General features: G+C 42.9%; 1 protein-coding gene across 2 annotated transcripts; it reads left to right on the top strand.

The window, feature by feature from the left end:
* Nucleotides 1-1,392: 1,392 nt before the first annotated feature.
* sh3kbp1 (SH3-domain kinase binding protein 1) lies at nt 1,393-25,114 on the top strand. 2 transcript variants are annotated; one of them, XM_029529262.1, is made up of 19 exons: nt 1,393-1,571; nt 6,583-6,740; nt 12,419-12,533; nt 13,200-13,306; nt 13,809-13,953; nt 14,111-14,190; nt 14,706-14,795; nt 18,584-18,653; nt 19,479-19,573; nt 19,715-19,810; nt 19,925-19,976; nt 20,076-20,147; nt 21,353-21,488; nt 21,589-21,659; nt 21,783-21,889; nt 22,103-22,216; nt 22,563-22,774; nt 22,872-22,935; nt 23,434-25,114. In XM_029529262.1, exons 1-19 carry the CDS (start codon nt 1,568-1,570, stop codon nt 23,470-23,472), a joined length of 1,827 nt encoding a protein of 608 aa, XP_029385122.1. In that variant the 5' UTR covers nt 1,393-1,567; the 3' UTR covers nt 23,473-25,114. The 2 variants fall into 2 exon arrangements, with proteins under 2 accessions (XP_029385122.1, XP_029385123.1); XM_029529263.1 differs by lacking the exon at nt 20,076-20,147.
* The last annotated feature ends 1,397 nt before the right edge of the window (nt 25,115-26,511 follow it).

Below are 26,511 nucleotides of genomic sequence, written 5' to 3'. Positions count from 1 at the left end.
ACTCTGACTCCTAATTGTGATACTTTTGTGGTTAGAGCAGCTTATCTTCTAAATTTAAATTTTGCGTTTCAAATGTTTCCTTGAATGTAACTTTTGAAGTAAATAGAGCAACAATTTGCCTTTGAAACATGGTGGAAGTACAAAATACACCAAAACATGAATGCTTCTGAAGATTGCCAGATCTTCACTTCACTTTGGGAACGCTGGTATCTGTTAATCTGAGCCATAATTTTACACACTCATTTTAAACTCTCACACATATAGCAGAGCATTTTCCCCACGAAACTGACAATTTTGAAGCAGGAAATAAATTAACAAGAAACATGACTTAATCGTTTAATCTTTGGGTGTGTTGCTGCTGACTTGGCTTCAGGAACAGTTCTTCATTCAAGTCATGGTCAGATGAGCAGCATTGCTCATGTCAGATATTTGAGATAAAAAATATAATTGTGGTCTCGTTGAATGCTGTTTCTGAACTCTGCTCTGCCGTATCAGATGTATTTTTCTGGTCAGCAGCTTGTTGTCACACCAAATAATCTCTCATCTGTCTTTGCCCTGTTACTGCATCACCCTCCTATCTGCTGCCACCAGCACATTCCTGTCTGCATGTGGTTCGATCCAGAAGGGGCAACGCTGCAGGGTGTGTGTTTTTTAGTAAATTCTCCATGACACAATAAAACACATCAAACTGGAAGCTGAACACTTACAGTTTCAGCTGTTCCAATTATTTCACAACAATGTTGGACTATGCGTTTTTGTTTTTTTAAGTTATCGCGATATTTGGGCTGCACAGGTACGAGGGTTTGAGCTCAGGCTCATGCCGCCTTCATAGGCTGTTGGAAATTCGACTTCTATGCATGAATAAACCATAAACACATTAGCCTTTTTAAATTAATCTCCATTAAAAAAAATAAACTTTCAGCGAGTGTATGGAGGAATCAAAATGCAAAGCATTCATTAGAGCACAGTGTCCTTTATTAGTGTGATGGTTCATACTTTAAGTTTTTTTTTTTCTGATGAATTAATGTCAGGAAGCTGTGAGATGTTAAAATTAACATCCTAAGAGGACTTGTTTATTTATTAGAATCAAATGGTGACTTGATAAGCAGTTAAAATGTGCCATGATCAAAACAGCTTATTTTCAGTGTTATCCGCCGTCCCAGCTGTGTCACCACCATCTGTGCATCATAGATGGCGCAACAAATTGCGTCACGTCGTTCCCCAATCCGCCTCCCATCCAAACGTGAAATGGGGAACTCGGAATTTACGCAGTGAACCTGAAGGCAGCAGAGAGAGAGAGAGAGATTTGTTCATCAGAGGCTTTTCCGTTTTCTGGCCACTCGCTGTGCCTCCTCTGTCGTGTCACCAGATCTCCCCCCCACCCCCCCCCCCTCCCAAAAAAAAAAAAAAAAGAGGAAGGAATATGGTTTCATCTGACGCTCCTCCCGTTTCAGCGCTGCTGTAGCGGATCCGTGGTCCGACCGAGCAGGAGGCTGGAGCTCCGTCTGTACCTGAAGAGACCACCTCTCAGCCCGCAGGAGCTCTTCCAGCACATCGGGACACATAAATGGGTGAGACGCTTTATTTTTATTTCTTTGGAAGTGGGGGGGGGGGTTCCTTCTTCTTGCAGCGTGTAACCAAAAATAGCCCACAGCACCCTTTTTTTGCGCATCTGGATGGGTAGGAATGAAACGGCCGGTCCAGATGTGCGCTGGGTTCAGCCCCCCTCCCCCCCCCACCACATCCCATCTCACCTCCCCTGACGTCGCTTCGTGCACGGCAGTGTTGCGGCTGCCTTTATTAGTGTTTTGTGTGTGTGTGTGTGTGTGTTTGCACGTTTCTGACTCCAGAAAGCTGAGCTGAGGCGCTCGGTGCGTCGCGGCGCGGCTCCCCCGTGCAGCCGGATCACGTTGATGAGTTGCAGATGTTGACACGTTTGCATTCACTCTCTGTCCGTCTGCTCTGCGCGTTTTTCTCCGTTTGACTCTCTCTGTGACTCAGTGGGATGGAAGAAAGGGGTGGGTGGGGGGGCCCTGACGTGGGACTCCCCCTCCCCTCATGATCGCCATCATCTCCCACAGCACTGCGCCGCCGTTGCAACACAATGACTGCAAGTGAACTGACTGCAGGTTTGGCGGAGGAGTAATTAATTTAGTAAGATCCTCTTCCTCCTTTTATTTCTTATCTTTACATGCGGTAACATTCACCTCCATAAAGAGCAGCGGTTTAGAGGCGACTTCCTGGATACTTCTTTTGGTCAGATGGCTCATGCAACTTGCCCCAGATTTGGTATCACATTGAATTGAATAATTTCCTGCATGCAGGGTCAACTAAAATGGCCTTAAAATGAAGACTTCCTATCAAAAGAAGTAGCTTGCGGGTGTTCCCTTAAGTGTCAGTTATTTAGCACTTGTCCAGTTAATGTGTTCTGTTTCTGATCTGATGTCTGTCATGTGGATTTTGAATAATCTGCTGTGCATCTAAAGCAACAGCACATTCTTTGGATATTTTGACGTCCACTGTTGGAAATGTGTAAATGTACTGGGCTACATTAGGTTGATGAGCAGAACTTAAAAACAAAAAAAAAAAAAACAAAACAGTTTGCGTTACTGAACAATCTAAGGTTGTTGTTGTTTTTTTTAAATGTTGGTTTTGTACTGCAAATAAGATACAAGACCTGGAAACAAAATACCGCACAAATTCTGCTGCTTTTTTCAGCTTTCCAGGTGAATAAGCACATCACAAATAACTGATAACCTTCAGTTCCTCAGAACTGAAGACAAAAAGGTTCATTTCAAGATGTTCGCAGGAGAGTGCAACAGTCAGAAAGAGCGCTGGCTCTCTGTCGCCATTTGCCTTAATAAAAATAGAAATAAGAAGGGAGTCAAAGATTAGGTTTCACTCTTTTCTCTGCTGAAATTGAAACACTCTCACTGTGTCTTGCTTTTGTTTTGCTCATTGCTGTCTCCGCTGCTTCCTCCACCTACACCGGCCAAGGCCGCAGATGAATGCAGAACATTCTTATCTGGGGGGTTGTCAAATGGCCTTCTGCAAAACATGGGAGGGAATTTGATGTAGAGGTCAGTGCAGGATGAGGAGTAAAATAAATTACAAACACTTTGTCACAAGATGTCTGCGTGATGAGCTGAAGGTTTCCTTTAATGTGGGAGAATGTGCTGAAATCTGTGATCTGATCCACAGTTGGAGTGGGAGGCTCTGACTCCCAGTGGGCTCCGGTCCAGCGTGAATGTTTCACCGACTTGAAACACACAGCTGCTCTTGACATCATCAGCAGCAGCCACACTGAAACATACTGCACAGCTAAACACAGGCTTGCTGTGGAACAGCAAAAATGTCAGCATGGCTTTGCAGAGTGAAGTGTGTCTGTGTGTGTAGTTTCCCTTATCTAAACTGACCACAGCTGCTCAAAAAGTCACCACAGCCTTGTCTTAGTTCCTCTTTAGGTTCGAGTTCTCGACCATTTGAGTGAGGGCTTTAAAAAAAAAAAAAAAACAACAAAAAAAAACAAAGCAATAAATCTTAATGTTTAAGAAGACATAGCTTTAAACCATACCATTTAAGACCACTTTGCTTGTTTTTCATTATCTCCCAAGATACTGTGATATTATCTGAGCATGCCAAATGGATGATGCCATTTGATCACATGCCTTCTCAGGTGTTTGAACAATCATTGTGATAAAACCTAAATACCAGATTGGAGAAATGACTGCTTCTCTGCAGCCTCCACAGGAAAGGGTCATCTTTTGCTGGTTGACATCCAGCAACGATGTGTGCCAGACCACCGATTTGCGCCACTCTGTGAGCGTTGATGCCTCACAAAAACGGAAACCCACGTTTGTGTTCGTTCGTCTCTTCACCGCAGTTTGACTCGCCCGCTTTTCCTGTGGCAGTCGGCCCAAACCCCTCTGGTTCCTCTCGAGGAGCAACATTTTTAAATTTAGTCACTTGGTGTTCTGTGCAGAGTCCCAATCTGTCGTCGTCTTCTTTGCCGGTCTGTGCGTTGTTGACTGATGTGGGCGGACTGCAGAGTGCTGTCCTGTTGGGCCATTCAGTTCAGATGTACCGTAATGTGGTGTGCAAGAAAACTGCCATCAGCTGTTAATTCAGTTTGCACTTCTCCTTCCTGAAGAGCCTTCCACTTCCATGCTCTCATGGTATCTGCCACTTCCCCAGAGACAACAAAACTGAGGCCCAAAAAAAAAAAGAAAATGGTATGTATGCCACGTTGCTGTTGTCTGCAGCTGATCTCTCTAGTTATCTCCAGCCAGAATCATATCCTCGCCATCTGAGCGGCGGGCAGGCCAAGTTGGACTTTTTCCTGCGTAATAGTGATCTGTTGGTTGAATTTCTGCATTCCCGTGATGATGTGAACTCGCAGCAACATCTGCTGACCCTCCACTTAGTGCTACCTCACGTGGTTACGGTCTCGTTTTGGGGCATTGCTGTCATTCCTGTGCGTTTGCCGGCCGGAGCACAGGCGTTTGCTTTTTGATACTGTATGCATGCGTGTGTGTGAGTTGGAGACGGTTTTGGGGAGGATGCCAGTGTGTCTGAGTCATAGCTACCCCCTTTATGCTGCCGTTCCCATGGTAACCCCACCCCTGAAAGCCCCCCCCCCCCACTCCCTCACCCGAGTCCCCCATTAGCTGCCCACGCAGTTTAGACAAGGATCAGCTCTTGGTGACCAAAATGCATGTATGCAAGAAAGCCAAATGTAAAACTCAGTCCAACACGTTACATGTGTTCTTTTTACGTGCAGTTATTTCCTTGAATGCATTTAATTTGACAATAGTCAGACACGAGCAAAGCTTTGGTTCCCGCCGCCCTCCCCTTACTCCCTCTTTCCATTTTAAAGAAATTGTCACCGCATTCTAGTCAGATATGTCCCTGTTTTCTAGTCTGATTCACATTTATTTCATTGTTGCTGATGTTTGGTGCGGCTTCAAACTCTAAACCTCCTACACATTTTCCCTCTATCTGACAAAAGAACACATTTTAACAGCACCAATTCCAACACTATCATATAGTCGTTATATAATTCCCACCAGTCTGCTGCTCTGACTTTTCTCGTTTCAACTGAAACACGGTTTTATTTCATGTGTGAATCTCAGATGAATCTACTTTGCCATTGTTTTCAAGCGGGGACATGCTACCGTTCCCCACATTTCCTGATCAGATGTTTCTCTTCAAAGTTATTCAAAGGGCAGGTTACCCTTTTTCTTTCCTGGAAAGCTGGATTTTATTGAATGGTTTTTATGTTGTTTTCACCTGAAAGCTTAATTACAACCCTCTGCAGCAGCAATGTGGTTAAATACGTCATGCCGTCTTAAGCAATATTTATTTGATGCTTATTTGGCAGTGCTGCATTTGAAAGATGGAATATTTTTATTGAATGTTTGTTCTTTTTATACATTTCATTTTAAATTGGCTCCCATGGGGAAGTCACTGAAGCTTGTATTGTGAGTGCACAGTAGGAGACCTTGGTGCTTAGTGGTCTGTCTATTCAGTAAAGAGTCCTCTGTCATTGTCTCATTGTTTCAACGCTGTGTAAACTGCACCGGACATGTGACAAAACAAGACAACTTCAACCTTGAAACTTTTTATGTGCATCATCGGCAAAAGGCAGATCAAAATATGGTAGAAAACGCAGCCTCCTTATGTATATCTTCTGAATTATATTATAGGACCAATTTTCTTTTTTGGCCTTTAGAAAGGCATTTATCTGAGACCCTCCAATAGTTTTACACATCACTGCAGAAAAATCAGCATCTTGATCTAAGAATAATAATAAAAAAAGAAAACCAATTGGTTCAGCTCTACAGAAACAGCTTGGTTTCATGGTGGATGGTAAAGAGCAGAAAATCAATGAATGCTGTTGACGAACACAAATGCAAGATGTGATTGTGGCTTTTGCAAGTCACGCCATATAAACATTTCAATGCATGCTACACATTTATATGAAAGCACAAATGAGAATGAGAGATTTGAAAATCATCATGGTGAAGATATCAAAGTTGACCGTGACGTGGCGATGCAAATCAAATGGCATCACCTGACTGTCCACTCGAAGGATTTATCATTCGAGCAGTATATTAACAAGAATGTCAACAGAACTTTGATTTGTTTACAGGAAAACTACCTTGGCACCTTTAAGTAATAAAAGAAAACAATTTCAGAGCAGAAGAATGGTGTGATGGAAAAAATGGAATTTGAGCCATGTCAGTTTTTTTTTTTTTTTTTTTAAATTCTTTCCAGCCTTTGAATGCATATTTACGAGCCATCATTTTTAAAATCCTGACCTTTTTATTTGAGGAAATAAAACGTTGATCAGAATCAGAGCTGTGCCATGGAGGTATTACACTGTTTACTTTATTGCTTGGATGTTGCAAACCACATTAAACAGATGTGCTGTACGATTCCCATGTTCACTTCTGGCTTTGAAAAATGAATAGAAAAAAATAAAACGGGCTTGCTCATCAAAATGAAAACCACAGCGCTCTTTTAGTTATTGTGTGGTAACGCGCTAACTCCCGTCTCTCATGCCTCTGTCTTTGTGGACAGTGGAGGCCGTGGTGGAGTTTGACTATGAGGCTCAGCAGGACGATGAGTTGAGCCTGACGGTGGGTGATATCATCGTGAACATACGACGGGACGATGGAGGATGGTGGGAAGGAGAGCTGGGCGGACGAAGAGGGCTGTTCCCGGATAACTTTGTCAGGGTGAGTAATTGCAGTCAGCCCCGTAACCTCATCGCAATCTCCTGCCGCATTCTCACACTCCATAAACCCACAAGAGGTTCTGCACAGCAGAGTAAAGAGGTATGTCACTGCAGAATGGTGCATTTGTGTATTTTCCTGCTTCCTACTTTAGTTTAAGATTAATTTATTTTATCATAAGAGCAGTCAGTCATTTATTAATGATCACCTGACTGCAATGAAACTGAGTTTAAGGTTGGAGAAATTGGATTATGTTCAGGCTGAATTTGTCGTTTCAGATAAGACGCTGTTGGTGGTTATGCCCCATTCTTTCTTCTTTTACAGCATTCTCAACCAGTAGCGACGCCGATATGAGTGGAAAAACCCCCAGAAAACAGCTCTGTGAGGGGTTTTTCACGACGAGCATTCGTTCCAAATTTACTACATAATCCTTCAACTAGGTTGAGATGCCATGACCAGCAGACTGTAGCATGTGATCCACGTTTCAGATTTTACAAAGTGCTAAATATATGAACTGCACCAAAACTGTTAGGAGGAAGTTTGGTTCTGGAGTGGAAGTTCAGAGCCCTGATGCCAAAGGGCCACAGTCTACTTTTAGATTCCTGTCTGTGGTTAGACTGAATTAGCCTTATCACAAACTTTCTATAACCTTAAACAGCCCCATCAATGTATCAACGTGTCTAACATTTCTTTAAAAGCCTACATGCTGTTGCATGTCAGCTGAATGCTGCTGTTCAGATACTGTTTGATGGAATTTGAAGCGTATTGCATTTGTAATACCACTTCCCCATTATTCTGGATGTGTAACAGTGTGCAGATGTTCAAAATCTGACCTTTGACTCAAGCTGCTCCCACCTTTTAGGGTTACAACCAGATGCTTGAACCACAAGCTGGACGAGAATCTAATTATCACATTTGTGTTTCTGAATGTCCACCACTGTACATTAACTGCCCTAAAGTCAGACAAGAGAAAAGGTCGTTTTAGGGATAGATCTATTCCCTCGGTGAAATATCAGCGTTCGACCATTGCAACATGACCTGCAATCATATAATGCAACCGGAAACTCATGGCTAACTAGAACATTGTTTGACAGCTGAGAAGTTACTGTGAATTTGCAGTTCATATCATCATATCCCACCACGTCGGCAATGGCACACATTCAAAAGGTGGAACCGAGTTGATTAAATCATTAACATGAGCCCAGCTATTAGCTACGACGTTATTCACAGATGAAGACGGTAATGAGCTGGTGAGATAATTTTCAGGCATGGGAAACATCATTCATTCATGTGGAGGTGGAACTGTGGGTTTGCTAAAATGAGAACAGGGAAGTGTCTTGTAGGCTGTGCCATTGGAGGGGAGGGGAGGGTCGAGGGTCGGGGGGGAGGTGGTATAAGCCAAGGGCAACACTGTGAAAACAAAAGAAGTCCATCTGTTGTCAGGTGGTTTATTTGTGCTGACCGATTTTCACAGCTCTCATTCACTGTCAGAGCTGCACAATGGGCCCGTGTGTGTGTGTGTGTGTGTGTGTGTGTGTGTGTGTGAGAGAGAGAAAAACAGAGGGAGACTGTGAGTAATGCAGTAATACCAAACTGGTATGTCACAAGACTGCAGTTATGGGAATCATTGACATCAAGCTTTGCGGTGCTGATTAATAAGTGTGTCTGTCTGTATTTGTATGCGTGAGGGAGGGGGACCAGATTGAGAGAGACTGAAAAAAAAAAAAAAGACAGGAAGCAGTGGTATGCAGGCAACCCCCCCCTCCCACCCCAAAAGAAGCAGTTGACTGTTATTGTGGAGGTCAATGAATGAACATTTTCTCTGAACTCACTGCAGATTCCGACCATTGTTAGCGAAATCATTTTGCAAGGCAATGCTGTAACCTTTAAACCAAATTAGTTGTGAGAAAAACATTCAGTTCTGTGTCAAAATCCACACGGACCTTTGACGTGCAAATTCTGTCAAGATGGTGTCAAAGGTGGAAAGCCAGGCGTGCCAATATGGCTGCCAACTGACACACAGCAGCTAGTGACGCTTGACTATCGATAATTTTAAGTTACTTCTGCTGTGGAATTTTTGAAAATGTGTGAAACTGTATAAAACGATCTCATCTCAATCTCCTTGCATTCAAATTTCTTTTTTTCAGTTCCTTAAAAAGCCTAAGATGTTTAATTTTCGATGAATGATCAGAGAGAAAAGAACAAATATCAGAAAGTAACCTTCATGATTAATCAGCTATCAAAAGGAGCAAACCTGTGAAGACAATGCTGCAATTTCACCTTCAAGAAAACAAGTTAAATGTACTGTAAGTGAATTCTTCACGTCCCCACAGACTTGTAAATTTAGCAGAGGTGGAGGATATCCTGTTTGTAGGAGCTGCTGTGGTCATCTGACTACAGCAGGTACTGCAAATCAGCATCACATGTTCTTTAACATTAAGTGCATCTAGAAGTCAACGTCTTTGTCCTTCTTCTTCTTCTTCTTCTTCTTCTTCTTCTTCTTCTTCTTCCTGTCGTCCCAGGAGCAGCTGGATTTGCTGGCAATGAAGTCAAGTCAGTTATTGACTTTAAAATTGATGATCTCCCATTAAACGTAAGCACACATTTGAACTAGCATTGTGATTTATAACTATTTTCTCATTGATTAATATGCTACATAGTCTGTAAAATATCAGAGTACACCATAAAAAATCTCTAACAGTCTAAGCACCATGATAATAGATTTCAAAACTTGAAATCATTAAATGTTTGGTGATAAATAAGTAACAGTGCAACTTGGTACTCAGCTTGCCCACAATAAAGTTGCACAATGACAGCTGTCATGAAAACTGGGAAATGATGTATTGGAATCATTTCTCCTTGTATCACAACTCTTTCAGTTTATTTCAGCTGCTGTGGTGCACTGTTTTGCATTATCTGTGATGGTGAGAAGAGAGAAGGTCAGGGGTCTGCACACACCGACGTTTACCATTCAAGCAGTGTGGAATAAAGTACATGCTCGCTGTCAGGCTTGTACACACCACACAGATAAACACACAGCGCTGTGTACATAATGCAGGTGTTTCCTGTTCAGATGTGATGAATCACGTCGTCTTCCTCTCCTCATTTCAGCTGGGTTTCCTTTAACTCTGCGCTACCTCCGAATCCCCACAGGGGGAATCAAAGCATGAATGCAGTCCAAGTTGTAACAAAAGCTTCCAAGAACAGTAGTTAGCTGTCTTTTCTGCAGAACCAAACCATCGTCAGACTCTATATGTCCTATATATGTATCTTTTATTTCTTTACACAAAACAAAAAGCCAACCTTCAAGTTAACGGCCTTTGTATTCATGAAAAAAGCTCTGGGCTCTCAAATGCTCGCTGTGGGTTTTTGCGTAGGCGTCTCCAAGTTAAAAGTGTCATTGTGTTTTCAGCGTGCCGTTCTGTCTGTGCTGGAGTTTCTGAATGAATCTAAGTGTCTCTTTAGCCGGTTTTGCAGTATCTGAGGGGAACGTACAGAGTTGCATAGCGTTCGAACCCGTCAGCTGCAGTCTGCCTGCAGAATCAATGCCAGTTTTCCTGGTTTTGCATTAGCAGTGCATTAGCCTACTTAGCAAACAGCAATCACCAAATGTCAGGGAAAGGTGACTTGAGTGGAAAGAAACAATAAAACATGAACATAAATATACAAATGATGCAAATCCCTTCAGCTCTACCAGGTATTTGCCCACTGGTTTTTATTTTTTTGTGTTTCTCTTGTTAGCACCTTCCAATGCTGCCAACGAAGGGGAAGAAACCGGTGTGAATCTGGTGGGCAAAGTGCTCTAATAGTGAGGTTTAGAGGGACATTTTTTGCTCTGCTCTGAACTCAGTGGTTCCTAGTTTATGGTTTGAGGACCACTGCAGGCCTGTGAAAGTACTGCAAATGGGCGGACAAGCCATTTTCAAAACAGTTGGAATTTTTTGTGAAAAGAGTGACAATTTTTTGACCATAGATGTTCAAGTTTTCCAGTTTCATGATTTTCACTGTCAGATCAGCTGCTATAGGCCTGTGTGGTTTGTTACTGGGGCTTGATACCCAATCTGGAACTTTGGGAATAATATCTACCCCACCATCTGTCATCCTGGCTCCCCGTTGCCGAAGGATTGGTGTTGTACCTCATCGTGTGGCTGTTTGTGGATGTTGGAACACTGAATGACAAGTTATTTCCTTGTTAGTCTTGATGTCGGGTTTCATTTTGATCCTTAATGTCCCATTGTTTTCATCAATATGAGAAGGTATTCATATTGTTACTGGGTCGGATGTGGGCCGCCAACATTTTAGAAATTTTCAAGTGGGCCGTGAGCTTAAAAGGCTGGGAACCATCAACTCACATTTTAATCCGTGCAGCCACTTCCAGTGGGAGTGGCAGTGGTGAGAGTGTAGGAGTGCACACACCCCATAATGTCAGATTTGGGTGGCTAAGTTTGTAGTTTATGCTGCTTCATGTGAAAATCCCGCATAATGTCCGGTCTCAGTTCTTCGTAGCCTCTAAAATGGCTTTTAGCTTCAAATGAGTGTCGTTGAGGAAACGTTTCTTCGTCTTGATATTTTTGGATCTCCATGGCTCATTATGGCTTTCACACCCCACCAGGCCAAACTGTGTGTGTGTGTGGGGCTGGATTCTGTGAGTCAGTGTACCCAGGCCAGTCTGCTTCACTGAGCTGTGTTTGCCACAGGGCCAGAGCTTATGAAACAGCATCATGATGAATGTGGTGGGGAGATGTGAACCGTCGTGTAGTTTTTCTGCGACTCTGTATGAATAGTTGCGTGTGTGCGTGGTTCCCTGTTTGTTGTCAGCCCATCTGGCTGCTCGTTGGTTCTTCTGTCACTCAGACTGTTTGACTGTCTGTCTCTCTCTCTGCAGAGCTCCTGATCAGTTTCGCATGCTGTTTTGTGATACTTGGCACAAGTGGGGGGGGTTGTCGATGTGAAGGAAAGGGTGGTTTGGCTTTGGTGGGTTTTTTTTTTTTTTTTTTTTTTTGTGTGTGTATGTATGCACAAAGTCCATGAGGCGTTGCTGGTCACCTGCAGGGAAACAGCCAGGATCATCCGGTAACGACACTCCTGCACACTGGTGATAAACAGATGTGATTTAACAAATACATCAGAAAGTTCCACAGTAAGGTTTGCAGTATGCAGTGATGTCTTTATTCCCCCAGTAGTCTGGGTGGGACCTGGTGTTTTGAAGCAGATGGTATCAGTTATGATACATTTCCTTTTAGCTCATAATAAATTTGTAAGATCAGCTCAGGGTGACACAGATTCTTGATCTGATTGTCAACCTCACTGTGGGGAACAAATTGAAGTCATTTTGTGAGAACTGAGCAGAGATGACAACTGACGAGGAAACTGTCTCCAAAACATTTATATTAACGTCCTTGATGACAAATCATGAATGTAAACATCAGAAATTCATCATCGGGCTTGAATGATTTTGCTCCTGTCCCCTCTGTCACCTAACAATGAGAGTAATTGTAGTTATTTTAATTTAGAACTTTTAGTTGAGAGGCATCTTGGACTTGTTGTGCAGTTTTCTGTCATCGCTCCAAATTTCCTGTCATTCTCACTTTCCTCACCTTTCTCTGCCGTCTCTCCCAACCTCTTCCCCTCCACCTCACCCTCCTGGTCTAACCGCCTCCTCTGCCTCTCTTTCCCTGCAGGAGATAAAGAAAGACGGGAAGAGAGATGGAGGACAGGTGAGCATGATCAGATCTGACCTCGCGAACGGCAGGGCCAGCCCCGTGGGCGACCTCAGCGTACGGCCGGGAAGGAAAGGTACTCAGCTCTTAAACTCGGATGCATACATTCATACATTGTGGTCATTAGGCAGCTTTAAGTCTTCAGACTCAAACTTAGATCCTATTAGTGTGAGGAAGGATTTGGGTCACGCATTCCTCACCTACTGCAAACACATACACAGAATAAGGTAAGGCCCGTTAACGTGCCTTACTGGTCTTTCAAATTATTTTATGGTGTGTAACTGGATAGATCCTGAGGTGTAGTCCCTTAAAATTCAAGGTGAAGATTGACACCATGTGGACAAAAGAGGGACTGCAGGGTCATGTCTTAAGGCCCCGGCTGGTCAAATGAGTCAAGGGTAATGAGCGGGCTAATGGATGTAATACAAACAACTGCAAGGCCAGTGGAGGGCATTCTGTGTCAGTGCTGGTTATGCTGTCCTCTCATTGAAAGGTCAAAGGTCATTCTGCAGGGCTTGAGCCATCAGGCCTTTAAGTCAGTGAACATCTGCTGATTCACTGTAAGTCACGGATTATTGGTGATTGTGTGAGCTCATTATGTCACAAGGAAGCCATAATTATTTGTATGTGCTCTTGTTCTTGTGTGTGTGTGTGTGTGTGTGTGTGTGTGTGTGTGTGTGTGTGTGTGTGTGTGTGTGTGTGTGTGTGTGTGTGTGTGTGTGTGTGTGTGCGCGAACTACAGCAGAGCAAATCCGTAAGCGAAGGTGTAAAGCTGCTTTCAGCTACGTGCCTCAGCATGAAGATGAACTAGAGTTGAAGATAGGAGACGTAATTGAGATCATAGCAGAGGTAAGACTGAACCGTTCACCTTTAAGTCCAGCGTACAAAACTCATCCCTGAAATGCACAAACGCAACCAGTGTTTATCACTTTTCACATGAGACACGTTGTTTAAAAAAGTAAAACATTTCAGATTTGAGCTTTACTGACTGACAAGATTGGAGCTGTTGTGTGCGTGTTGTTAGTAGCATGTTGTCGGACTGAAGATCATTTCTGAATGTGTTTGTGTTTCAGTCGCCTGTGTTGTCTTAAGTTACATCTGTTTTGTTAATTGTTCTGCTCACATGACACGGATGGACTAAAGACCCATCCATTTCTTGTCCACCCACCTGATTTTGTGCAGGTTGCAGTTGGTTAAACTTAAACACAACCCGACATACAGTGGCTTTTTTTTTTTTTTTTTGCACAGTGCTGTCTGTGAGGTCCGCGATTGTTTGTCTGTACCAGAAATTGTGTAGATTTGGAAGTCTTCTTTGTGAAAATGTGTCACTGTGTGTCCTGTGTGCGCTCAGGTAGAGGAGGGCTGGTGGGAGGGGATTCTTAATGGGAAGACCGGTATGTTTCCCTCAAATTTCACCAAAGAGATCCTGGCGGAGTCCGACGCCCCCTCCGTGGACACTCCCACCTTGCAGGAAGAGCTCCGCAGCAGCCGCACCAGTGAGTGTCGGCCAATCAGAACACGTGAAAAACACCACACGTGCAGAGACGACATGTGAAAAACATTTCTTTATTCTGCTCAATCTAAATTATCAGAAGGACCGCAACAAACTAAACTAACATGCCTTGTGTTGTTGTGGTGTGTGTCTGTGTGTAGGTAAAGACAGCCCAGGAAGTGAAAGTGATGGAGGAGACAGTCGGTCAGAAACAGGGTCAGGAGAAATCCAGCCTAAGAAGGTAACAGACCCACCGATATGTTGCAGTTCTGAACTGGCCCGTTCATCCAGAATCATCTAAAACATGAATATAAATATCACGATCCCTTCAGTGTCAGACGCTGATCTTTGCTCTCCGTAAACGATGAAGCTGAACGTTTCAGAGCCACATTTAAATACAATGATCAGACAATAATTTTGTTCCCCTTATTTTAGAATTAGAATTACTTCCTGTCTTATCTAGTGCTTCTAAAATATTCCAAAATGGACAAAACCAAACACTGGCTCTTTTTTTTTTTTTTTTTTTTTTTCTCTTCCATGTTTGCATGATGCCACCATAAGTTCTTCTAATGGTATTAATTACAATCTACACAGATGCCACTAGCTCCTACACACGGGTCCTTTAATCCAGCAATGAGTGATTAACGTATTATATGAATAAAGGTTGTCCACGGGTTGTTCCTTTTTAAATATGTTGTTGAATAGAAGTTCATCTTTAATTAAATGTAATTAAGTCAAAGTTCGTCTTTAATTTAGATCCGAGGGTTTGGCTTTGGCGACATCTTCAAAGATCAGCCCATCAAGCTCAGACCTCGCTCCATGGAAATTGAGTCAGAGTTGGACAAGGTGAGTCACACACACAGATTTTGCATGCTTGTGATGGCCATCACACACACATACAGATTTACTTACCGTCAGCTCCATGAATTATGGGAAAATCAACAGTTTTCAGCATTGCAGCTCTGTTCGCCACCACAATGAAACGAAATCAAACGATCGAGACGTTCAGCTTTAATTTGAGCGTACTTGCCTTCAAATCAGGCGGACAGTGGAGGAATTACAACACATTTTAAGGTGAATTTTTTTAACCCCCACAGTGTTTGTGTTTGAGCTCCTGTTGGTCCATACAGGGGGGCTTATACACCTTCTGGTACTGTGATTATTTTATTGTGACTTGTGAGGGAAGGAAGTCTGAGCCTTGGCTCCTCCCCTTCCTCTGTTTCAGCTTTACAGCACAGGAAGTAGTGTATGTTCTCACACACACACACACACCCTCAGGGATTTGACAAGCAAAGCGGAACTGAGAGCTCCACAGGGCAGAAAGAGAGAGAGAGAGAGAGGGCGAGAGGTTTAGAGAGAGGAGGGGAGGTGATTCAGTCTTTCACTGACGCTCACATATTCACACACACTGTCTCCAGCTGCCTGCGCTGATGTAGCAACGCTTCCTCTGTCTGTCTGAGCTTAACTGAAACCAGAGGAGAGAACGGTACAGTCCACTTTTCTGTTTCTCTTTCCTTCACCTAAGGTTGTGTTTTCTCAGAAACTGTTTATTTTATTATCATCCTTTCTGATCCTCGATGTATCTTTTTGCTCGACATGTACTGTTTCTCATGAAATCCAGCAGTGTTACAAATGCTGTGGTTTGGTCAGAGTGCTGTTTAGCTGCTCAGATGGTGAGGTTGAATTCATGGTTTTGTCATTTCATTTGATTTCCTGACAAGTTCAAAGTTCTACATTTTTGTTATATAATTTGAGGAAGCTTTTGTGTAAAATACAGTTCAGTAAAATTTTACTTTTTACTTCCATTTTTTTAAATTGTTGTATTTGCATATAGAGATTCTGAGTGCTCTCCCCGTCACTGTTTTAAATCACAAACCTGAAGCAGTAAAATGAAAATAGCTTTATGGCTTTTGTAATTTCTAACAACCACTTAATTCAACATGCGTAAGTTTCCCTATTTTCAAGGCACAAAATGTCAAAAATTAGTAAGTATCATCACAAAACAGACTTTGCAGGGTTAACTTTTGAAAGCACGTAGAGATTATCAAGAAAAATAAATCAAACAATTTTATCCTAATCTACCTCATCAAAGCAAAAATCTGCCAAAGACAGCCTTTCCTTTTTGGCACTCAGAACATCAGAGGATAATACACGAAGGACATGACACAATAAAAATGAAATGGGTGAAAAAGGACATCAAATCTAAAGTGGCATTCAAGCTCTCCTGTTTCTGCAGACGTGTGTGTGTGTGTGCGCGCTTGTGCGTTTTTAAGGATGTTTGTCAGTCTGTCCTGCTGAGAGGGAAGCTGTTATGTTGCTTTATGTTGAGACAAGTCTCTCTTCTGCCTAATGAGACTCTGGAGGAGGTGACAGTCTCCATCCGCTGACTCACAGAAGCCACGTCTACTTTATTATTTAACTGAACTGGACCTGCTCGCACACAGGTGGCGTCCCGGTGCGCTGCTGCATCGGTGCTGCACCTTTCACTGATTTCATTTACAAACTAATTGAATGCTTGGTTAAGTAGGCTTTTTTTTCTTTTTCTCCCCCCTCCCCGAGTCAACAATGATATTTTGAGACAACAAAAGGAGAAGTGTTCAGTGTCTCCTCCAGATCCTGTCTTTGTGGTGAGTCACAGTCAGTGTTGATAACAGCTGAGCTTACAGTGTAAAAAAACAAAAAAACAAAACGAAGGCTCAGTGATATTTTAGGGGGTGTAGCTGCTCTCTAAGCAAAAACACACACATCAACATAATGATTTAATAAAGGATGCATGTTTTCCTGCAGTGCTCCTTCTGTCAGCCTCCTAAGGGAGATATGCAAACATCTTCGAATCACCCTCTGGTTTGAATTATGGGGCTATTAAAGACATTTATATGCAGTGCCACAGAAAATGATTTACTTATCTTGGCCAAAAAAACTACTATCTGAATTTTACTCTGGCAACAATCAACGCCTGCCTATTCTTGGCTAATCTTTTGGGCAAGCAGGGTGATGGTGTAAAGGTCTGCAGTGGTATTACACGCAATTTACTTGTAGACATCTTTTGTTTTTGTGGGCAGCTTCAGTTCCAGAAACTGGAATGATAAGGAGGATGAGAGATCCTTGACTCACAAAAAAAAAAAAAAAAGAAACAACCTTATTGCTACACACTTTAAAGGGGAAGTCTTCATTCTACTCATGACAAGGACTCACCCTGTGACAACCTTGTCTGCTTTGAAGGACACATCCTCGAGTCAAAGAAACACACCCAGGCCGTCTCGTATTTGTAACCAAATACCTGTTACAGTTTTGTGTGGAGTTTGAAAGAAAAGGGCAACTAAAGGAAGATACTTCTCACTTGGGGAAAGGAGGACAGCGTGTTTTCAGGATTTTGCAGCCTCTGCTGCACAGATGTAGATCATCCTCTGCGAACCCGCACAGCTTTGATGTATTGGTGAGAGTACCAATGTGGTACCTTGGTGGCTGCTTTGCACGATGCTTCAGATTCTGAGATAATTGAAAAGAAAAACAGCAGTAATACATGCTGCCATGCAGGCTTGAGGCTTACTTTGAATTTCCTGCCTCTGGTCACACTTTTATTCGTGCAGGTGGAGTGTTGGTTTGGCAGTGATGCAATGCAAAAGCAACAGGATATACAGTAAATTCAGCTTTGAGATTGTGCGAGGCAGCATGGATGCGTTGCAGGAGACTTTAATTGAAATTTGAGAAGCGTAAAAATAGTCATCACTACATAAAGTCTCATCGGTCCATTCGCATGTATGAGACACTGCAGCATGTGATTCGTACTGTTATGTTGCAACGGTGTCTCAATGCTTGTGGCACCACATGGGCCTCATTAGGAGGTGGGGGAGGGGAGGAGCGAGGGGGGAGGCCGTGCAGCTTTTTTTTTTTTTTTTTTCTCAGCCAAACAGAACAGATCTGTGTGCGTTCGGGACAGACCCGAGCCTGTGAAGAAAAGAGTGTGTTTTCCTGTGGAAGAGCCACCCTGGTTCCACAAACACTGACGAGGGATCCACTCCAGCCGCAAAACAACGACGCCTTTTAATAACCTACGCCCCATACACACACACACACACACACACACACACACACTTCATTGCAAAGCCAGCTTGTTGTTTTTTTTTTTTTTTTTTTTTTTTTGTTAAGCCGATCTCATCATCCTCATCCTAATTAGCTGGTTAGATCAGAGCCTGAGGGGGACGCTGATGTTCACTGGAGACAAGTGATTATTTTTGTTTGATTTTCAGAATATTTTGTGTTTTTTTTTTTTTGTTTTTTTTTTAATACTTCATTTTAGTTGAGCTGTTGGGCAACCCTCCCTTTGTATTATTTATAGGTTTGTAGCAGTGTTATTCTAGGTCAGTCCACCATTTTGGTCAGGACTGAAGTACCCACACAACCACAGCTACTGTTGATGGTTTATGAAATATTATCCAGACATTCATGGCCTCCAAACTTCCAGTCAGGATGTTTGTAAAGCTTCAATTTACAGCCAAGTAGTCCGCCTGAAGTTGATTGTTGTGATTATTCATGGTGTAATATTGTGTATTAGCAGCTGTAGATTCGGGTCAGTGTGCTCCCAGTTTGAGCTCAGTGTCTCAAGATTTGTCTTCGGTTTGTTCTTCATCCAGGTGAACGAGGGAAAAGCTGCAGGTGTTTCCCCTGAAAGCATGAAGACTGAGCCTGATAGCAAAGCCAAAGGTGAGAAAGATCTTGTGAAAAGACTCAGTATGAAACTGAGTACGTCTAACACCAAACTGTGCTGGAGATAAGGTGTAAATGTCATTTTACAACTTTTCAGATGTTTTGGGTTTGATTCACTGCCTGCCTTTTTCCACAGCATGCCACCGTTTTTAGGTAATTTCCTGCCTTTCACGTATAATAAAAAAACTTCCTTCCCAATCTACCACAGCATTGTTTCATACAAATGCTTGAAGTTGCCTTCAGGTGCTTGTTGAAAGCTCAGAGATTTGGAGGGGGAGCTGGGCACACTCTGTATTAGATGACAAACAATAAACGGGATATTCATTGAACAATAAATTCTTGCCTCGTTTACTTTGTAGATTATTTAACTCAAATATGCAAATCCACAGTACAGCTGGATAAATGAAGGATTTAGTGACAAATTAAAAAATTGTTGCTTGTTATATTTTACAAAATTAAAATCAGATGACTCGATATTAACGTTGTGTATTTTATACTGAGCTGTGTGTGTTATCAATGTAAATGAAAAATTATTTTGAAATGTTTTCAACTGCACCACAAAGATTGTGTAGTTGAATTGTTTCTTATTGGTCACTCACCTTCATTAGTTTAACGTCTGGAACTCCTCCTGAGCTGACCTTGTCACGATAAGACTTTGTTTCCTGTAAATTGTGTGCGTGTGTTTTATTTGGAAACACAACATCTTTTGGCTCAATTATTGGAGGAAAAAAAAAGCCGCACTATACAGAGACGTTATCTTGTATTTTTGCCTGTGAACGTTAGTATGAGTCTGACTTTACCTCTGCTTTGATTGGCTATCAGGGAGGGAGCAGTGTAAAGTTCTCTTTCCGTACGAAGCACAAAATGAAGACGAGCTGTCGATCAAAGAGGGGGAGATCATCAACATCATCACCAAGGTAAGTCGGTTCATGAGTGGGCGTGTCTGCCTTTGCATAATTTGGTCATTTTGATTTGTTTGTGCAGGTTAGAAAAATATAATTTGCATCCAGGTGCGCACCTAACACACTTAGGAAGTGTTTAAACTGTCTTTTGTCCAGGACTGTGCCGACGCGGGCTGGTGGATGGGGGAGGTCGGGGGACGGCAAGGCGTCTTCCCAGACAACTTTGTAAAGTTGATAGAAGTTGAGAAAGAGGTAATTTTTGGCATCTCCACGCCGTCTGTCTGCTGTGATGTTTGAAGTCTCAGAGACGTGTGGGATTTTTGAGGTGTTTCCGTAATGTTCCTGTCTCTGTGTGTGTGTCTCCAGAGACCAAAGAAACCGCCCCCACCGAGCGCCCCCTCGGCTAAACACACCGCAGGTAACATTTCTGACGTTTCCTCTTGTGTTTGTTCTGTGAGAGAAGGAGAGACAAAGTCAATAAAACAGGCAACAGAAACATATACATTCTGACCTGTAGAGAAAAAGTCTGAAGCCAAGAAGGTTCCTCCTGAGCGGCCTGAAAGTCTGCCCCAGAGAGACCAGGATCGAGGTACAGTGTAGACCACTTTGGTCCCGCAGCGTTAACAAATGTGTTCAGCTGACAAACAACTCGCCAACTAACATGCTTGAAATAATAATCCGCCTTTTTAACTGAGTGATTCCCTATGAGAGTGAAAGAGGATGTGCACTTTTGTTTTTGTTTTTTTTTTTTTTTTTTAAACATGCACCAGTTTTGTGAGTAAAGATGGGGGAAGCAATTGCAGCATGTTTGTTCTCAGTCTAGCAAAAGGGCAAAGCTTTGATTAAAGAAGCGGCTTCAACATCAGTCTGTGTGCAACAGGAAGTTCTGGGCTCTGCGGTTTTAACCTTGATGGAAAAAAAAAAAAAAAAAAAGACAGCCAATGTTATTGTTTGTCTTTTTAGCATCTCAGTAACTCCAGACTGAGTAAATACAGACACAGGTTTAAAAAAGGCTGATAAATTGATGACTAACAAATTTAGATTTTTCCTTTTTTTTTTTACCAATGTAATTTAATTTATTCCCCAGCCTGGTCCACCAGCGATGGGCATGAGGTGTGTTTTCAGTACAAAGCTGTTACAGTTGACTCAACAATGTTATCTGAAAATTCTACACAAACACACACACACCCACACCCATCCATACTCTTGTACGTCTGTAATAAGTCAGCATAACAAGTCAAAACTCATCTGTGTCATCCTCTACCGTGATAAAATGCTTGTACGTACAATAAAATGTCCCAAACGAATAACAATCTTAAACTCAATTTATAATCCATCAATCTGTCAATTCTCTTCACTTGAATTTTTCAATTAGATGAAAACAAATGTTAACAGTGTGTGTTCACAGGAGAGGTCACTTGTTTTCTTTCGCATTAGAAGAGACTATCAGTACTGATAAATTTGGCTGTTCCATCATGATCTTTGCTCTTTTCAGCCCTTTCCATCCAGTTCTTGCAGGCTTGGGCGACCTCAGGCTTCTTCCTCTTTTCTTCTTCTTCTCTTTTTGCATAACACGAATAACCTTCTGTCCTCCTCTTGGGTCGGATTTAGTTCATTTGTTCTGCTGCTGCTTCTACCTTCATCGCCGTAGTCCTTCTATCTTGGCCTCACCTTACAAAGAATGTCTGTGTGTGTATTTATGTCTGATGTCATGTAATCCTGTTTTTAAGTGGTTTTACATGTTTTGCGTTATTTTGTGTGTTTCTGGGTGTGATTGTATGTGTGTATGTGTAGGTGAAGAGGTGAAGGTTGGAGACATCCCCAAGCCCTCCCTCCCGTCTCTCCTCCCCAAGAAACCCCACCCCCCAAAGACAAGCACTTCCTCTTCCTCCCAACCCCCGCGGCGTCCTGAGAGACCCCCCCCTTTAGCGTCAGTACAAACAAACGCAACACACGTGCACACTCTGAAAACATCGCACAAATCCCTGAGCACATCGAAGCTAATGTTGTTGTGTGGTTTACCTGCTCAGGTGTGAAAGCCCCAAGTCTGAGGGCAGGGCTTCGACACCAGATTCTGCCCCTGACAGGTCACATGACACCGGTGAGTGTGACTGGACAGGAGCATCGACCAATGAGATCAGGACATGGTGCCTCAGTAACCGCCACAGCGCTCTGCCAAGCTTCACCTGCTGAGAACTGTGTGCTCTTTTGTGCGTTTGTGCAGAAATGGACCTGGACGCCGTGGTTGCATCTACGGAGAAACTGAGTCATCCGACGGCGTCGCGGCCAAGAGTCACAGACCGCCGGCCTCGCTCGCAGATCATCACACCTGTGAGTGTCACCTGACTCAAAATGTTATTATTATAAATGTTAAAATTGCTGTTAGGTCTTGTGGCTGCGTCTCATTTCCATACTGTGGTGAAATGTGTTCATGCTCGTCATAAAACGCAGAATCGTGTTTCATCTTTTGGGGTGATGCTGGTTTGTCTGCTGTGTGTCTAGCTGTAGACCAGCTCAGCCATCTCTCTCTCTGTTCTCTGGCAGTCTTCCTTGTCCATTACCAACCTGGACTCACCTGCAGTGGAGGACAGGAAGGAGAAGGAGAGAGGAAAGGACGAGCAGGATGTTTCCCAGAGAAAAGGACTTCCTGCCGCCTCTGTACGAGCATCTTCACTTTGCTTCACTTTTTATTCCATCCAGCAGAGGGAACCAAACCACAGATAGTCCAGTTACTGCCAACCTCGACCGAGGTTACACCTGAACGCAGTAGCTGATGCTAAATATTGGATGTTACTGTTTGTAGACAGATTAATTGGCATATCCAGTTTCTTTGTGTTTAGTAATTCCAAATTGGCTAAATTCAAATTTCCATTATTTCCTGACCTGGGGTTTGAACCTGTATCACCCTGCCGCTCACCACACGAAGATACACAAAGGAAGCCAGAGCAGGAGAATCTTGAACAATCCATAAATGTTTTATAATGCTGATGTCTTTTTTCCACAGGCCCCCGACAGTAAAGCACCACTGCCTGCTAAGCCCTCTGTCCTGAACCCACCAAACTCCAGCCATCGCTCCGCCTCCCCGTCTTCCCCTGCTGGTCTGAGCCCTTCTCCCGAGCTCCGGCACTCACCTATGACCCCCCTGACGCTGGAGGAACTCAGGAACCAGCTGAGAGAGCTGAGGACCTCCGTAGAACTGCTGAAGAGCCAGCATCGGTAGGCGACTGACTCAAACCGCACCAACGAAACGGCCAAATGTGTTTTTGTCAGGTTTCACAAAGCTGACGTGTCCTGACGTGTCCTCCTCCTTCAGGCAGGAGATGAAGCAGTTGGCCAGTGCTTTGGACGAAGAGAAGAAGATTCGTGTTTATTTACAGGTGAGACATGACAAGTATGAGCGAGAACACAAATTAGTCCATGAATAAATTCCCGGGAAGTGCAGAAGCACAAATCCGACAAACAAAAACAAATTTCACATATACACAAGGATACTGTGAGTGATGGACAATATGCTCAAAAGTATCTGGACTCTCAAAGAGGTCCATGAAGGAATGGTTCTTTTCTATTTGGTGCAGAAAACCCGGAGAGGCCTCAACCTGTGACTTGGAGGCCCACAATATTTAATCAACTAATCTGTTAAATGGATATTATTGGATATGTCAGTTATCTGTGGAGGCCCTGACAGGCAACAAGAAAACACATTGACAGGTTCATTTTTTTTTGTAGTAGTAATTTTGGCCACAAGAGGGTGATAGAAATGTTTTTTTTAGATCCTTTTTCTTCCATAAACTTCAGAAATAAAATGTCCAGACAGAGCAGCAACGGACATTTAATCCCAGAATGTTTTGACTCTTCGTGTGGTGTTCATTTCACAGGTGGAGGTAGAGAACATAAAGAAAAACCTGTCGAAATAACACTCAGTCATCCTTATCAGCGCACTCTGATCGCCACATCCGAGGCCATCTTATGGAAACGTTTTCACTGTCGGCCGAGAGACATTTCAGCCAAGATGAAGTTTGTGCCAAATGATCATCACGATCACCATCAGCACCGTGGAATCAGCCACCAACCCCACCCCCCCCACCCTCCACCCTCCACCCTCCACTGCCCCCCCAGATGCCGCCTTATCCTCTGTTTACGTCTTTATTTTTCTTTTAAAGAGGCTTTCTTTTTTGTTCAGTTTACCGCTGTCATTGTCAGAGCTTGCTGTGCCACCGGTACGGATTTGACGGCAGCTTGTCGCTGCACATCGCCGTGGTTACGGGATGATGAGAGGAAACGGTGGTTGCCATGGTAACTTCACTGGTACTTTTGGTTTCTGATGAGTGAAGGAAACTTTGGACCTGACCTCCGTAGCCCAGCTGGTTCATCATGACCTCTGTGCTGTTCTGCGTCCACTCTGCGGCCTTCGCCTCTTATCTGGGGTGTGTTTGTGTGTTTTTATTTCTCCATCCATGTGAGGACTGTGGTTTTTACACCCGGTCGTCTTGGCTGGTCCTGACTTCTACGGCTTGGCTGGATTAAGGTTCGGGTTTGGTTTTAGGTTTGAAGCCCAGGCTTTGAGGCACATCTCGAGCATTGGGCGCACTTAGCTTCATGCTTCTGTGGTACACTGCAGGCAGGTGATTCTGAAGCAGCAGCCGTTAACAGCAATCACATTCGGCCATATTTTTTTTTTTTTTTTTTGTGTCATAATTTTAAGTCACACATTCTAAATTTCATCGGTTTGGTAAAATATCATCAAGCACATTCCAACTTTCTATCCTTGAGTCTAACCAACATTACAAGCACTGGCGCTTGTGCTAGCTGAAGAAAAAATGTGAAATTCTGGGAAATAAATTTCTCTTGGAGAGAGCTATGAGAAAACCGATATCACTCAAATACCTGTATGTTAAATAGCATGTAAATGGAAACGGCTAGTTTGGCTACTTCTGAAATTCTGACTTATCGTTTTTAATAAAGTGTGAAAATGTCAGTTAGTGGTTTTACAGTGAGGGGAAGCCACTGCTCCCATTTGATAATGGTCCATTTTGAAATCTGACTTTCTTTACACTTTTTTTTAAACCTTTTGATAGTCAGTTTAACCAAACTTTAATTTTTAGTGAAAAATCTAAATCATGCCACTACCAGAACTCATGTGACTCATGAAGCAGCTGTGCTGGTCACATCTTATCCCAAAAAACCGATGGACCTGATGTTTTCTGGTGCTCTTTTGGCAACAGGTGAAGGTTCAGGACAGGGTTTTAAAGAATGTAGGAAGTGTAAAGTCCTCACAGACGAAGGAAGATGAAAATGTGTGTGTATGTGCGTACGAGTGGTAGCATGTGTGTGTGGCTGTCTGCCTCCCTTCCATATATGTGCACAGAATCTATGGCAACCTGTCACTGTGGCCTTCCTGTTTGACTCCAATTCTTTCTTTCTTTCTAATGAAAATGAGAAAACTGCAACAACTGAGGCTACAAGTTGTTTTCTTAACTTGGTCCTTTCTCTCCAGGATAGTGATAAATATATATACTTTTATATTTCAGTGTAATAAAGATGCTATTATGTACTGTATGTGTGCATAGTTTCTTTAAAAAAAACAAAAAACAAAAAAACATTACAAATACATTTGAATTGTGTGCTGGTTTAAAAAAGAAAGCGTGTTTATGTCCGGTGCATACTGTTAGCTCCTGCATGAATATGTGTGACATGAAAGCAGATGCACTCTCAGATCAGTGAAGGACTCAGCGGGCAAGAAGAAGTTAAAGTCCTGATTCAGTCTTAAAAACACAACTGCAGAATTAACGCAAGTGTTATTTAGATGCAAGTGAGAAGAATGACTATATATTTGAACTGTCTGCTGGTAAAATGTTTATACTGGTTATAGGAGCAGTTTTTTTCCCGTTCTGTTGCCTATTATATTATATTATTAATGACTCAAGTCATTCCAGCTGCTGGATAAATGTCAGTTATACGGCACTCTGTCTGGCTGGCTTAAACTGGCTGTTTAAGTCCAAATGAACAAAACAAGAAGTGAAACTCCTGACTCAATCTTAAAGGCCACAAAGGCTCCTGTAGAATTGAAATGATGCAACAGCAAAAAAAAAAAAATCTAAAGATAAAAAGCCTGAATATTTTCCTTATTAGCCAGATTTACTGTTGCAGTACGACGTTCTTTTGAGATGAGTAATAATTTGGAATTGAAAACATCGATCCATAAAGTTGGGTAATCCTACAGTTCCCATATGAACACAACTAATGTCCTTTTACTGAAGCTGTTTGCTGCGTTGAACTAGAGTTTTACTCCACACTTCCATCTTTCTGCCACTCATGGTCCTCTGAGTGTGAGATGTGAGAGAATTACTGTCAATATTGTAACTTCACTCAGAAAAACACAGTCGCACCAACATATAGATGATGATGGCAGGGGTGGTGGGCTTACTGACCCCGGTCTGTCCCAAAGGTCTGGGTGTGATGGATGGTTTTCCAAAGCCAACTAGAGATCACACAGTCTAAATTCCACTTTCCCCTTTAAGTCTCTTTAGCTGGAAATCAGAGGCTATAATGCGCATAAACGCATTTAAAGCAGCAGAAGGGGAATTTATTTATTTGAGAATAACTCATTGTGTGTGTGTGTGTGGGGGGGGGGGGGTATGAGGGACAGAACTGAGAATAACTTGGCTGCCATGAGGTGCAACAGGAGGACACAACGTTTTATATTTAGACAACCAGAGACGTTTCAGCCTGTGCCAGGGCCTGATTGCGTCCTGCAGCCGGATCAAACCAAAGAGACAACTTCAGGGGAAGTCTCCGGGGGATCTAGTCGGATCCAGTCTGGGGTTGGGGGGTTGTAGGGGGGGGGGGGACTTCTTGGTGCGAGATAATCGGCGCATGATGTGAGTTAATGAGGCGGAGATGCCGGCTGACAAACTCAGACGCGACGTCAGGTGCGCAACAAGTGAGGAAGAAGC

Source organism: Echeneis naucrates, chromosome 20, assembly GCF_900963305.1.
Source record: "Echeneis naucrates chromosome 20, fEcheNa1.1, whole genome shotgun sequence".
Taxonomy (NCBI): Eukaryota; Metazoa; Chordata; class Actinopteri; order Carangiformes; family Echeneidae; genus Echeneis; species Echeneis naucrates.
Note: the sequence above shows the minus strand (reverse complement) of the source record. Positions and strands in the feature narration are given on the sequence as shown.

Bases quoted from the DNA above. Each gene is read 5' to 3' on its own strand.
- sh3kbp1 (XM_029529262.1), top strand. The intron at 6,741-12,418 runs GTGAGTAATTGC...CTTTCCCTGCAG, and splicing joins TCCCGGATAACTTTGTCAGG to GAGATAAAGAAAGACGGGAA. The intron at 22,217-22,562 runs GTACGAGCATCT...TTTTTTCCACAG, and splicing joins AAGGACTTCCTGCCGCCTCT to GCCCCCGACAGTAAAGCACC.